Below are 15,250 nucleotides of genomic sequence, written 5' to 3'. Positions count from 1 at the left end.
GTAGGCACAAACACTTTATCATGTAAGCTCCAACAGTTGACCACCGCGCAGGTCAGAGCACAAACCAAGCATGAAGCTGAGGTATTGTCTGGAGGCACAATTCGTGAGGAAGGGTGTGGAAAAAAACATCTGCTGCTTTGTAGGTCCCATTGAGCAGAGTGGCCTCCATCATCCGAACATGCAAGGAATTCTCAACTATCACGGCTTATTTACAAGTAAAAAGCTGCTTCATGTTCAGCGGGATAACAACCTTAAAGCTGCTCAAAGCAGAACATTTAATCTTGAATCGCTACTGCCACGTGTGGTGGAAAAATGAAACTGCACACTGCCTCACAGCCAAGATATCAACAGAATCCTTTGGTACACACATATGACACCCTTGATTTGAATCCAATCGAACATTTGTGGAGAGATCGGAGAATGTCCGTCACCTGCTCTCGCCAGCCAATCTGATGGAACTTGAGGAAAAACTGACCCAAAAGTAAGTGTGCCGATCTTGTGCATAATAAATAGGCTAGCAATACTTGTTAATATTATCAAAGGCTGTGAATATTAATTTCTTAGGTTTTTTTTTGTATTTGTTTAGAAAATAAAACATGTCAATATTTTTTTTCTCTGGGCACTGAATTCTTCATGCATTCCCAAAACTTCCAAATTAAATTTTATATAATGTGCCTATATATATATATATATATATATATTTAATTTTTATTTTTTTATTATTTTTTTATTTTTGTATCCATAATGCTGCTCATACAATTTGGAATTCCATCCAGACATGTATTAATTTCATTTCATTATTTTGTTGGTCACAATGTAATGTTACTTATTATGTATGCATTTTAATTATAATTTATATATATATATATATATATATATATATATATATATATATATATATATATATATATTATAATTAAAATGTAAAAAAATATATATTTTGTGGTGGAATGGTTTTAGTTTCATCATAAACTTGTAGGGTTTTGTGAAGCGGCACTGCTACCTTGTGAGATTTCTGCATCATGTCTTTTGCAGTATTTCCCGCGATTTATTTGCACACAAGGAGAACGTGTGCGTAAACGCTGCAACCTGACCGAGGCAACTGGACTCTAAAAGACAGGATGATGCTGCGATCATTGGGAAGCAATTATCATTTTCCTGGCGACCTCAGATCACAGAGGCTACTTCGGTGATTACTTATATTCCTATTATAGAAACATGGAATTATTATATGTTGCATGTAAAAAATGAAAGCGAGTCGGTTGAATTTACAGAATACGTGCACGTCATATCGCAGGAGAGCGGACGATAACAGTAAGTACCGATACCTTAAAATAAGACACTTATTGGCATCTATACCTGGTATCGGTAGTCACCCATCATAGTCTGGATGATACCACCTCTGCCTCAATTTGAGCCGGGGAAAAACCTGTAGACACGCAATAGGTGATCGATAAAAAATAAATAAAAAAAAAAATTTTTTGGCTTTAATTGACAGGAAGATGTCAGAATTGAGTATTCTTCCACACATAATTTAAAGCACAATAATGCTGAAGTAATCGCATGCTTACGTTTTTCTAATTTCATTTTGTTAGTGTGGTTAAAGATCTGTGTGTTTTCTAGTGAAATAAGTTGACAGTGCGGCTTCACTCTATTAGTTTTCATTTGTGACCATAATTTCATCTATTGCATTTTTACCATTTTACTATTTTGCGCTTTTCTTGCTATTTTTCCTCGGGACCAGTCAAGAAATACAGTGGGGTTTTTTAAGGGGGGGGGGGGCTGGGGGTCACTCAGACCAATCAAAAAACTCAGAATGTTGCTTAAATACAGTAGCCTACACATTATTTTTTTCTATTTTCCAGCAACTTGTACATTGACCAGGCTATTATTAAGAAACGTATTACTTACGTGTATATGACGTGGAACTCAAAGTAGTTTGCGTCGTGTTTCTTTGCAAACTCCTTCACGTCCTGTGACTGCTTTCAGTCATTTCTTTTGACACCCTTGTAAATATGGATTGTTTGGCCTCATCTGGGAACGGAACATTGTTTGGTTACGCGCGATCTATTCCTGCTATTGTATTTTACATCCGACGTATTCGTTGCAATACTTCTTCTGTTAAAAACAAAAAATAATTTCTCCCCAAGTTAACTTCCAGCCGTGTTTCACCGCTTGAACTAGAAATTAACCACAGGAATGCACCGAGTGACCACATTACATTTGTGCGTGGAGTGTATTATTTTTACAGAAGTGGCGGTAAAGAGCCACTCAACCCGTCACAGGGCAAGGTTTGTTTTTAGCTTGGATGTGCATGAGTGTGCGTTTGTGGAAGCAGACTGTGGACAGGGTGAAGAGGTTGCGCCAGGCATGGCCCATTTTCCGCAAATAGCCATCAAGAGAGAGCAGTTGCCACGGTAATCGGACGGCACCCAAACTCTCCAAAGGGTCCTTCACTCCGCTGCCCTCCCACATCTATCCTCTCCTTTTGACTAACCAATGAAAATCATGGGACAATAACAGGAACACTGACTCATTTTTGTCTTTTTCAGGCTTCATTGTCCGGGATAAAAAAGACAAAAGTAAAGGTCAGGAAGTGATGTTTGTCTGGATTGAATATTTGTTTAACCTCCCCAAGTGTTGATTTGCTGCAATACATGTTACAGTTACTCAAGCAGCCACCACTCATGACGGGAGCAGGACTGAACTGCCATGACCAAAATAAAAAAACAATTTATCACTATCCGCCATTTTGGTTATTTACTTTGGCCTCGGATGCTTTCAGGTCTGGAAAAAATCAAAAATCCGACTTCCGACATGAACCACGAGGAGACGAGCCATAACACAATAAACCAAATCCAAACCTAAATAACATGGATCATGACATGTCTCGTACGTCCCTTCGATGTTTTTCTTCTTCCGAAAAGAAGTCGCGCTTGAAGACGACGCCGACAGCTCAATGGCCAGGGGTTACATTTGTTGTGTAAGCATTCCCTCGGGTTGCTATTTTTCCTTTGCCACCCACATCTACACCTCAACTAATTCACGACTTGTCGTTAAGAAGACGCTTTTGTTAGCAACGATGCCACCCCCGAAGCTACTAGCTTAAAGAGCGAGAGAAAGGAAGTGCTGTCATTTAGAAATTTTCTCTGACAAACACACATAATTACAGGAATTAGTCGGCTATTTTGTCATTAGCCTTCACTTTCAATGAGCCAATAATGAAAAGAGAAACAAAACTGTGAGACAAAGACGCATGTCTTTAGAGGATTTCAAGACCCCCCACCCCCCACCCCCCCAACGCCACCTCTTAGCCCACACATTCACTTTGCTGTTTTATTAATATTATTAATGTAGTCAGTCTTGAAGCACGGAAGCGAAGAGTTTCTTCCTCTGATTGGTATTGTGTGAGCGCTGATGGCTGAGCTCGGAGTGATTTCAAATAGACTTTGTTAGCATCATGATGAAAATGGCAGCTCGCCTTTTTAAAGCTGTGTATTTGCGAGCGTGATTACAGGGTGTGCGTTTAAAATAAATGAAGCCAAAACAATGAGGCACAATCAGGACTTCATAAAGCAGCAAAAGGCCACGGACAGATTAATGAGTGCATTGGCGACGCGCTCACAAACGTACATGCACAAGACTTTGGAATTACACATATATGTGACACTTTGTGCATTGAAATGAGGTGAAACCAGTGATCTCACCATGTCATTTGCTGTTGATTTTCTGTTTGCATAAATGGCACATGATGGCTCCGCGTTAATAAGGGTAATATTTACCCTTTCCCTGTCCTGACAGGTCTCGACAGTGACAACAAGTATGTCGGCAGCTTGATGTGTGGAATTAATAAAACCCTGGAGTGTGACTGGAGCAACTTTTTAATAACACAACTTATTATGGACTTTTCTTAATCAAATTGTTGATTTCAAACTTGTGATGAAAAAAGATGCACATTTACTGCATATACATACAAGGTTAGTTTAGTTTACGAAAACTAACAAAAAAACAAAAAATCACAAAACATGACACAAACGAAAATGCTTTTTTTTTTTAAATGAAAATTAATTTAAACTGAATTTTATGTTTACAAAATTAACTAAAACTAACTATGATTCTAGCCAAAATGTACGGAAGTGTATTGCATTCAATTGAAAAAAAACCCCCTCTTTTTTTAGGGGAGAGCTTTGTTTTTTTGAGTATTTTTTATTTTATTTTCTGTTTTTCTGAAAAATTTTTGGGCTGGAAAAAATATTCAGAAAAACAGGGTGAAATTATTTTTAAAAAACAGGGAAAAAATGATTTTAAATAACTGAAAAAAAAATATTAAAAAAAAAAGATAATTTTTTTTTAAACAGAAAAAATATATATTCAGAAAAACAGAGCTGGTGTTCTGTTTTTCTGAGTAAATTTTTTTTTTTTTTTACCTTTGAACTCCAAGTGACCTGTTGCAGACTCGCTCATAGCGGAAGCGGACACTTTCCCGCACACTTCCAAATGCAACAGAGAAAATATATTTTTTTTTAAACAAAAAAAACTGGGAAAATTTCAATAAAACTGAAAAAAAATACCCCAAAAAACAAAGCTCCCCCCAAAAAATAGTCAGAAAAACAGGACTTTTTTTTTTCAAGTGAATGAAATACGCTTCCGTAAAAATGTCCTTCATTTTAGTTTTTGGTAATTAGTTTAATCCATGAACCTTTGGAGTTGATTTTAAACGTGATCTTAAGTATATTTATTTCGCTATTAACCGGAATAAAAACGTTTGAAAGCGTGTCACACAAAAGTGATGTCATCTAGCAGCAGCCAATAGAAAAGCACCTTCAGATGATGACGCAGCTCCTAAATGAGATATTTGCCTGCTTGACTTTTTACTCGGCTCGCCTGCTTTTTCATTTAACTCAGCCAAAATGCAACGCTAGGTAAGAAATGTATTACTTTTTTTCATTTTACCGTGGTGTAGCAATACCGAAGTAGCAATAGCGTTTAGCATGCATTAGCTAAAGCTATTTAGCGCTACCAGCTGCCTGCCAGATTAAGCGGAAGTAAACACGTACCTTTAAAAAAAAAGAAGAAAAAAAAAAGCGCTGCTGGAGAAACTAGTGCCCCGACTGTATAGTGCCAGGAAATAAGTAGAAGTACGTGTGCTCTCTTTTGTTGACACGCTCACCAAGCGACATGCCTCCGCCTCTCCTGTGTGCGCGAACTTTAGTGTCAAACTGTCCTAAGCATCTAGACAAATTGCACTGATGTCATCTTACACTTCAAATGGGCCAAAATTGTCGTGTTGCCGCCAAGGTCATTTTATAATTACAATTTCAAATGTTTCATGCCATTTCAATTGCATGACATTTGAGTAACATCACGTCTTGCGAAGGCAAGTATCATGTGGAAAATAGGAAGTGCGATCTGGTTCACAATGAGATGTTATACGTCAGATCTCATGTAGTAATGTATCTGTGTATTTGGTGAATGGCTGAAGAAAATGGAAATAAATCGAATTGTAGATCTTTATTGAAATGCCACTTGTATATTGGGAATTACGCTAAACTTGGGCATGGAAGCACCGACTGTATCACATTCTCTGCGACATTTTCTGTTCCACAGAAGTGGGTGCTGCAAAGAGAAAGAGCAAGCAGAGATGAATGGACAACAGTACTTTAAATTGAGGTAATTTTAAGTGTATTTAACATTACTTCTAAAAGGAATTGAATATTGGGGAATAGACTACACTGGGGGAAAACACATGCATATAATTCACAAAGTAAACATGTTAAAGCGGTATTGTTTTTAGGCTGGAGCCGCACTCTCTCAAGATAATAGTCCAGTGCTGCACTCTAGTGGGCATAACATTAACTGCATAAACATGTCTCTTAAATTGCCAACATGGCACTGATTGGTTTGTATGTCGAGAGAAAAAGTGGCAATGTGGGCAAACAAACGTGGAAAAGTAAATTGATGCGACAATGACGGGATCTATTCTCTTTTCTTTTTACTTACACCTTCTTGTCTTTTGACCTCAGCAGTTCCACTTTTCTTGCCCCATATTTTGGATTCAAGGGGTTGAAGATGTGGTTGTTCCAGCGAAATTTGACTTCACTTACGGTATTCACGTCAACCTCGACGTCAATGTGCACTTCGTAGGTCTTTCCTGGCCTCATTGTGCCACTGAAAACAGGCAGCATAGATCACTGAGTACAGTTTCATGGACTGACAATGAAATTGAAAGCTTTCAGAGATATGTGGCCATGAACTGCTTAAAATATGATGGTATGCGTTCATGACATTTATTGGTATATCCAGTTTATGTGTGACTACAATAGCAAGTAATGCATTTGGGGACACATTTTTTTATATTTTGATGTTGGATATTAAGTTTTGTCTGGCACAGGTACCTTTTTTTTCATTTGTCATTCTGATATTTCTGTCAATTTTAAATTCTACTTTTTAACTCATTTACTGCCATTGAGAGTTATAGACGTCAAAATTCATTTAAAGTATTTCCATTAGTTTAACATTTTTTTCTACTTTTGGTAACAAGAGAATGAAAACCTGGAATTTTTTATTGTATATTTAGAACAGATATAAAATTTGTGATTAATTGCGAGTTAACTAGTGAAATAATTTACTTAATTATTTAAGATTACACATTTTAATTGCCTAACGCCCTAATTTTGAATAGTCTTTTCTAATTAAAAAAAGTAATTATTTAAAAAAATTATAATCTTTTCTATTTAACAAAATATTTGAATTATTTTTTCAAATTTTTAATAATTTCTTTAAAAAATATATATATATTTTTTTATTTTTAATCTTTTCTTTAAATTTTTATTTTTATTTTTTAATTTTTTAAATCTTTTTTTTTTATTATTTCAATTATTCTTATTAAAAAAAATCTTTAAAAAAATAATTTTCAATAATCTTTTCTATTTAAAAAGAAAAAAAAGATTATTAAAAATTAGGGGCGTCTGCCGATTTAAAATTGACTTCTCTAGTTAACTCACGATTAATCACAAACTTTATATCTGTTCTAAATGTACAATAAACAAATTTTTTCTAGATTTTCATACTTTTGTTAACAAAAATAGAGAAAAATGTTAAATTTATAGAAATAAAGTGATTTTTTTTTTTTACATCTATAGCCGTCAATGGCTGTGCATGAGTTAATGCCAGAACAAGAGGAAATCTGGTAAAGTGCGTAATCGTCGGAAACAAAACCTTTGAGAGTGTTATTGCATTTTATAATTGTCTTATAATGACTTACACGTAAAGTTGGTATTCCTTTGTGCTGTCAGTTTCTCCAGCAAGAACCACATACATGAAGCCAGGGTTAGGCCAGCTGGGACCGTCCAAAGTTACCTTTACATTGTAGCTATAACCTAGTAAAAATAAATAAATAAATAAATAAACGATGTTCACAGTATTTCAAAAATGCTTTCATCTCCCTCTGTTTGGTCATTGTTTCTTCATGTTTCTTGAATGGGTTTGAGCCTGTTACGTGTAATTTCGTTGCTCTGCAATTGCAATCAACTCAATTCGGATTCTGATCCCGATGCCGACCCTGCCTGCCACTGACCTACCTTCCCACTCCATTGTTCGCTTGGTATTCACCTAAGCCTTCTCACCCTAACTATGACTTTTGTGTATGCACTTTCAGTCAACAAAACTGTCTGACAGTTTTCCTGTGGTTTCCTGAGCTTTGAGCCACTTTGCATATCAACACCCCTGAACCCTCTCCAGTCAAAATGAAATATATTCTAGGATGAAAAAAAAAAAAAGGGTACCTACGTCCAAAGGGTTCAGAACTGCCAGTGTTGAGGAAGTACTTTGTCTGTGAGGCGACATTAGTCAAAGGGAACTTGTCCGCATACATGCCCATCAGGGGACATTTGTCATCAGCGCACGGGAAACATTTTCCCTGGAAAGATGAAATTCGGAAATGTTGATTTTTTTAAAAATTGCTTTAAACGACCTTGTTCATAAGAATGGGCATCGTTTTCAACACAGATTTAAACGGATTTGCACTTTGCAACTCATTCACTGCCATTGACGGCTATAGACGTCAAAAATTCATTTGAACTATTTCTATTAGTTTAACATTTTTTTCCCACTTTTGCTAACAAGAGTATGAAAACCTAGAAAAAAATATATTGTAAATTTAGAACAGATTAGTCGTTAGTTAACTAGTGAAGTCATGTGATTAATTACAATTTAAAAAAAATAATCGCCTGACAGGCCTAATTAAATTTTTTAAAATTAAAAATAAGGGGCATTTAATCGTAATTAATCGCATGATGGATAGATTATAAATGTACGCTAAAAAAAATTATAGTTTTTCACAAAAAATTTAATGAAATGATTTTTTTTTTTAAACTAATAGAAATACTTCACATGAATTTTTGACGTCGATAGTCGTCAATGGCAGTGAATGAGTTAAGCGTAAAAGGGCCTTTTTCTGAACAAGAGTGCTCTGTCCACCCCCTTTACTGATGAATTCATCAATTAATTTTGTCCAAAAAGTGTATGTACAGTAACTGTGTGGGAACCAACTGGATTTGTGCCGACTGTAGGAATAACACAATGCTGCCTTTGATCAAGACCAAGTGTCCAAAGCCAGGATAAACTGCCATTATCACCAACAGCTGCAGACACAAGTTGTCCCAATGGAAGACACCATGGAAGCCTGTTTATATCTCCCCTGTGCCGCCACAAAAATCCAATCTCGCCGAATCAACTTCTAAAAGTAAATAAATTGTTCGCAGCCGTGTCGGTGTCACATTGCCGCAACAGGTGGTGGCTCCATAAACACGCTGCGATGGATATACCACCATTACGCTCGCCTACAATTCTTTCTCAAAGCTTTTTACACGGACGGGCAAAATTGAAGGAGGACCAAAAGCTGCCAAAATTATAAATAAATAAAAAGTGAAAAATAAAAACGGATAAAAAATAAAAATAAATCGAATGCACACCAATCATTTTTAGAATGTGTGTTAGTTGGCAGTTTGATAGAAATGCTTACGGCTGCGAAACTGGCCGCACTGGAGCAAGGAAACCCCGCAAAGCCTCGAGGTTTAACCATACTCTCCTCGTAGTACTGGTAGGCCCGGACATGATTGCAGGCGTCAAATTTCTTTGTACCTGGCAGGGAACAGAACCACAAAAGAGAAAGTAAGAAGTTAAGCGAAGCGACTGCACTGTGTTAATGGCAACAACCCAAGCCAATGTCAATCTTAAAACGGCATGATATCAACTTTTGGACGCAAACAGCATCTTGCCCTAAATCAACCTGATAAACAGCCACCTGTGTTTTGTATGCGCGTTCAACGTACCCTCCCAGACAGCGTCCAGGTCTGTTTCGCTGCCTCTGTTTGCACTGCAACCAGGCATCAGCACTCCTCCATTGGGGTAGAAGTCAATGTGACCAATGGGCTGGGACATCCCAAGACCTGCACGTTGGAAACCAAAACAAGATCAATTCAACTTAATTTTTCGTCATGTTTAAAAAAAAAAAAAATATATTTTTTTTTAGGACAAATCAATTAGAATTAGACGTGAATTGTGTATTTCAAACGTCTAATCACATCGGAATTATTAGCAGTAACTCCGACGTACAACAGTAGTCGAGGAGAACAATTTCAAATCAAATCACTCCTATGGTTTTTGAAAACTGTCAGTTATCAGGTTGCGGCAAGTCTCTAAAGATTCTGCAGTTGGTGCTACTCCATTGCTGACTGCTGAGGGCTTATGTGCAACCTCAGTGCACTGACTCCCCGTGAAATCTCAAATGGAATTGATATGCTCCCTACTTGCCTTGTAACTCTGAATGCACCATCTTGAAAAAAACGAAGGAGAAAAAAAAAATCATAACAAGTCAGAAATGGAGAAAGAACCTTCGGCTAGAGGTTCCCTGTGAAATCATTATTAAGATTTGCAGCAAAATTAAAAATGATCTTACCTTATTGTTACATATCATGAAATGGACTTTTTTTTTTTATTACGGTTGGTAATCCTAACGCTATGTGCGTTTATTTTTTATTTTGTGTCATAACAAACCCTTATCTCTACCATCCGTCTCGCTTGAGGCAGATGGTAGGTCTCGCTTGTATAATGAGCGTTGTCCACAACCTACACTATATTAAGACTGCTTGAACTTGTGCGTTATACTTAACGAAATGTGAATATATTCATTTCTAATGATCAGCTCAGTAGACTAGTGGTCAAGTGTCCGGCCCATTATAGTTTTGGAATTTTCATTATAGTTAGTCTTTATATCCTTTTCAAGTTTTTTTTTTTTTTTTAATTTAGTTAGTTTTAATTAGTTGTCAGGGTGGCTCCGTTCAAAAATGCTTGGTTTTAGTATTAGTTGTTTGTAAAAAAAAAAGTGCAATATTTAATAAATACCATGGTCAAAATGAAAAAAGCAACGCCCTTCTTACCTAGCGTTGCCTTTCCGCTGAATTAAATGGAAAAAGCAGGCAAGGCCATTGGAGCCAAAAAGTCAAACACACAAAATTGACACCTTTGAGCTACGTCGTCGGAAGGTGCTTTTCTATTGGCTGCTGCTAGATGACATCACTTTTGTGCGACACACTGTCAAACTGTCCTTATTCTGGTTAATATTGAAATAAATATACTTAATATCACATTTAAAATCAACCCCAAAGGCTCATGTATTTATTTAATTACCAGAGACGAAAACTAAGGTCATTTTTACTATATAATTTTAGTTAATTTTTTAAATGTAAAATGTAGTTTCAGTTAGTTTTCTTTTTTTTTTTTTTAAAGCATTTTCTTTCTTTTTTTTCTTTTTTATGTCGTTAACGAAAATGTCATTTTTGTATTTTAGTTTTAATTATTTATTTATTTTTATTTAACTAAAACAACCTTAGTCTGGCCCTGTGACTGGGGGGGTTGTGGGTTCAAAACCGGGCCGGGTCATACCAAAGACTATAAAAATGTGACTCATAGCCACCATGCTTGGAATGGGTCAAATGTGGAAAACACATTTCATCCCACTTAGGTGTGTGTGTGTGTGTGTGACAATCAGTGGTACTTAAGTACTTGAACTTTCATCCCTCAATTCAAAGTCCACTTTGGAAAACATTTTCCCCAACAATAATACGTACCTAGTTTTGAGCCGAAAGGATGTCCGTCGGTGTGAATGACATCAACGAAGGCGGCATCAGTTGTGTCCAAGCGCACCGCTGCATTTGTGTCATGGAAGTAAGGCTCAGTTGGGTCCAGTCCTGCGGAGCGACAGACGGTGACGGATCACGACGCAGGCTGGCATTGTTCCGCGTCTCTTGCTCAACAATGTTGGGATTACCGAATAACTCTATAACATGTTCAAGGAGCGCCTTTTCGATTGTAAGTCAACCAATAATGTGCGCGTCAGGTTTACCTGTGATGCGAGCAAGGCCGCTGATCTTGCTACCAACTTCTCCAGCGACATGAGCGCCAAGGCTGTGAGCGATAATATGGAACTTATTCGCTGTCTGCTTGTAGTTGCCCTGGGACGGCAAATATGTTCGTTCAAGTTAATGATACTGAACCATCACCAAATGTTAACACTATATAGTGAGTGATATATATATATATTTTTTTACAAATTATTGAAAAATTATTTTTAATTGATATAGTGTCATTCCAATAAAAGCCGATTCAATGTGTATCTTGATATATTTGATGCATTTGCACCTTTTTGAACACTTTTTCCACCTCATTTTCACATCTCCCCTTAAATTTGATCCGAATGATGTTTTGTGTATTTTGTGAGTGTGAAGAGTCAGGAAATGAATGTACCATGAGAAATGTCATCATGGATGCCACTTGTGCCGCCAGCACTCTGCCGTTATTGGCTGCCTGGGCATACTGAGTCCTCACGCCCTTTTTCCACTCCACAGCGATGCAGTTCACATTCTCCCACTTCAGCATAACCTGGATGTCGGAATGCAATTGTCAATTTCATCAACAAATATGAAGTGTTTACTTTTAGGAAGGAAGGCATTCAAAGGAAACAAAGGAAATATGATAACAGTGCTCCTGAGAAATCTCCTCTTTGTTGGGTTTGTTTATTAATCTACCATATACCTCATGTTAATAAGACGTTTGTCACCCCCCCCCCCCCATTATTGACAATAATATATTCCATTCAGCCACACTTGTCTAAAAATATTAATTTGGTTAATATTGTGTTGGTACACTCTAAAAACAGTTGTGTCAAAAGTAACCCAATTATGGACCGATCCATTTTATGGGTCAATTGGACCCAATTTTTTGGGTTGTTTTATACAAAATGACCCAATTTTTTGACCCAAGTAAAGGATCTGACCAATATTTATGAGTTGTTTTACATTAAAATACCTATTTCTTGACTCAAAGTTGGGTCAGATAGATCCAAGTAGAGGATCGGCCCATTTTTGACCCATAGTTGGGTTAGTTTGACCTAACTGTTTTTAGAGTGTAGAATATGAGTTAAGCAGCAAAATCCAGCTGTTTTTATCAATATCAGAAGGCGCCATTTTGCTACTTGCTGTCGACTGAAGATGACATCACAGTTGCTCAGGTATCGGGTAAGAACCAATCACAGCTCAGCTTCGAAAACAGGTGAGCTGTGATTGGTCGTTGCCTGAGCCCTGAGGAACTGCGATGTCATCTTCAGTCGACAGTAAGTTGCAAAATGGCCGCCTTCTGATATTGATAAAAAATGGGGGAATTTTGCTGCATAACACACATTCCATAAATGTAATATTAATCAGAATGTCATGTTTGGACAAGTGAGGTCACATATAACATATTATTGTCAGAAGATGTTTTAGGTTGGCTTCCCATAATTTTCTCACATACAATACAGCTTCTTCTTTTTTTCATGTGGCCTTGAATACAAACTGCATACAGTAAAACTGAGCAGTAACCAAGTGGCATGTAGTGAAACCCGAGGCCCAATTGGCTGACTGGTACACTTTTCTAACCTTGCACATTTCTTGTGGCCAGTCTTCATCTTCTTTATGCAGGTAACCAGGAATGATGAATCGAGTCTTTCTTGCGCCACCGTAGTTTGACGCATGGATGGTTGAGTCGGTCTTTATCTCCTGGAGGGTTCAACAACAAGACAACTGCTTAACGGGGGTCACTTTGTAATAGAACCATGTTTTTGAATCGTCATAAATGAACAGAGTAAAAAGGAACAGGGGGAGCCTGCTTCTTGCCTGGTAGTAACGGTTTCTCTGTGTGAAGAGAAAGAAGCGGGTGCCCAGCTCCTCAGCGGCCCATGGGAGAACAGGGCGAGGTCTTTGGGTGGTCCCCCCCCACGGAGGAAGGTCATTAAAGCAACCAAGCTCGCCGAAACAGACCTCAGTAGCTGCAGATATGAAGGACGTGCAGTTGCATCACAAATTTGATGACATGGTGGACGTCTGTTCCATCCATCCCTCAATTTTTTTGTACTCCTCAATCTGTTTTGGCTTGTGAGGAGATGAGTCCTATTGCAGCTAAGTTCAGTGGAAAGGAAGACGACACCATTGACTAGTTGCTCAGTAGAACAATCTACAATAATATACTCAAGGGAGCTACTTAAGGGACTCCAAGTCGAAATAACTGAGAACTACTTCTTGGGTACTTCATGCAACATTTGATACACATTTCTGAAATAAATTTGATCAAATTATCTTTAACTCATTCAAACCCCAAAAAACGTATAAATATATATATTTTAAATACTTTACCTTCACTCCAAAAAACTTATTTATATGTTTTTTTTAGTTTTTTGTTTTATGCTAGAGCATACAGAAGGCTTTGATACAGCTTCTGACATGAAGAGGTTACTTAAAGCAATAGTAGTTATTACAAGAAACTGCCAGCAGGTGGCAGCAGAGTATAAGAGATCAGCCAGGGCCATGTTGTAAAAAGTTATTTTTGCCAGGTTTGTGAATAATAAGCTATATTCTAATATTAATTGCTGCACAAGGGAAACAGATACAAACATGTATTTTTTCCCTGATGAAAGATGAGACTCTAATCTTTCTTTTGGTAATTTCCGTGTTTTTATAACTATAGAACACAATATTCTGTGGACCTTGCAAAATCAATCAAAATCCAGTAAAACAGCCAGGAGCGAAGGGGGTTGCTTCAGTGACTGGGAGAGTTAATGATGTTATTATGTTATTATTAAAAATCAATTATATTGATGACACTAATCATGTTAATGATTTCTCCCAATAACCTGACAACGGAAATATCATTATGCAAGACTTTGTTTGTATAAATCTCTGGCAGTGTTCAAATGATGTCTACAAACATTTCTAGGAAATCACAATGTCCCATCACTGGTGAGCTACGTTTTAAACTGGTCTGCGGGCTGCTCATGTGCTCCCCTGCGCCAAATAACTGACAACAACGTCAACAGTTTACAAACAATGAAATGTAAAAAAAAAAAAAAGACTTTCGTGAAATATATATGTGCAATGAATCAATACCTTATACTGTTTAAATTTTCATATTTTACTACTCTAATTTATTGAGATGCACTTGCACAAAAAAAAAAAAATGTTTCATGCTGTTAAAAATCAAGAGATAACTTACCGTAAGATGCGCCCGCAAGTAAGCAAAGCAGACCTAAACTCCACATTGGCGACATCTGTACAAAAATAAATTGACAGGAGATTATTTGGTTATTAATTTAACACCAACAAAAAAATGACCATGAAGCAATGCATAATGATGGACATCATTTACCGTAAGGTTAGGCAAAGAAGACTGCACAACGATGCTGTCTTCACTCTGGGGTCCCTTTAAATAGTGCAGCATTGGGTTCATGAGCTGGCGGGAAACGCGCAGATGGCAGAAAAACAGGCAAACTCATGCCACTTAATGGGTCACGGCCTTCATCCATGTTGCAGCCTTCACCTTTGGATCACAGTAACCAGTATAAAAAACATGTTAGCCAAACAAAAACTTATATAATCAACGCATGGAACATGGAGTTGGATTAGTTTGTATGTATAACACATGCTAGGTTATTTGGTTTCTCACGGACTCGTTATCTATAGTTACCTGCTAGTGATTGCATCACTCGGGTTATAGAAAGTTCACAGAGCAAGCAGTCTTGGAGAAAAAAAAAAAAAAGATGGTTTGGTAAATATGTTTTGTATTTCCACACAAAGAGCTTGTGCTTTTTAAAATAAAAAAAACTACAAGTCAAGAAGAAATAACAAACAGCAAACACTTTATGTTTGAATTAATAATTGTT

At 37.1% G+C, this 15,250-nt stretch overlaps 1 protein-coding gene across 1 annotated transcript; it reads right to left on the bottom strand.

Annotated features, from left to right (window-relative positions):
• Nucleotides 1-5,496: 5,496 nt before the first annotated feature.
• LOC147163688 (inactive pancreatic lipase-related protein 1-like) lies at nt 5,497-14,844 on the bottom strand. The gene is made up of 13 exons (XM_086092904.1): nt 14,737-14,844; nt 14,584-14,638; nt 13,212-13,363; nt 12,975-13,094; nt 11,806-11,940; nt 11,405-11,513; nt 11,130-11,249; nt 9,333-9,449; nt 9,023-9,141; nt 7,789-7,918; nt 7,265-7,379; nt 6,001-6,168; nt 5,497-5,616 (listed from the first exon to the last, which is right to left on the bottom strand). Exons 1-13 carry the CDS (start codon nt 14,815-14,817, stop codon nt 5,541-5,543), a joined length of 1,497 nt encoding a protein of 498 aa, XP_085949030.1. The 5' UTR covers nt 14,818-14,844; the 3' UTR covers nt 5,497-5,540.
• Nucleotides 14,845-15,250: the final 406 nt, after the last annotated feature.

Source organism: Leptonotus elevatus, chromosome 13 (assembly GCF_054856555.1).
Source record: "Leptonotus elevatus isolate MCC_2025b chromosome 13, RoL_Lele_1.0, whole genome shotgun sequence".
In the NCBI taxonomy this organism is placed as follows: Eukaryota; Metazoa; Chordata; class Actinopteri; order Syngnathiformes; family Syngnathidae; genus Leptonotus; species Leptonotus elevatus.
The sequence above is the reverse complement of the archived record's forward strand: the minus strand, read 5'-3'. Positions and strand labels throughout refer to the sequence as shown.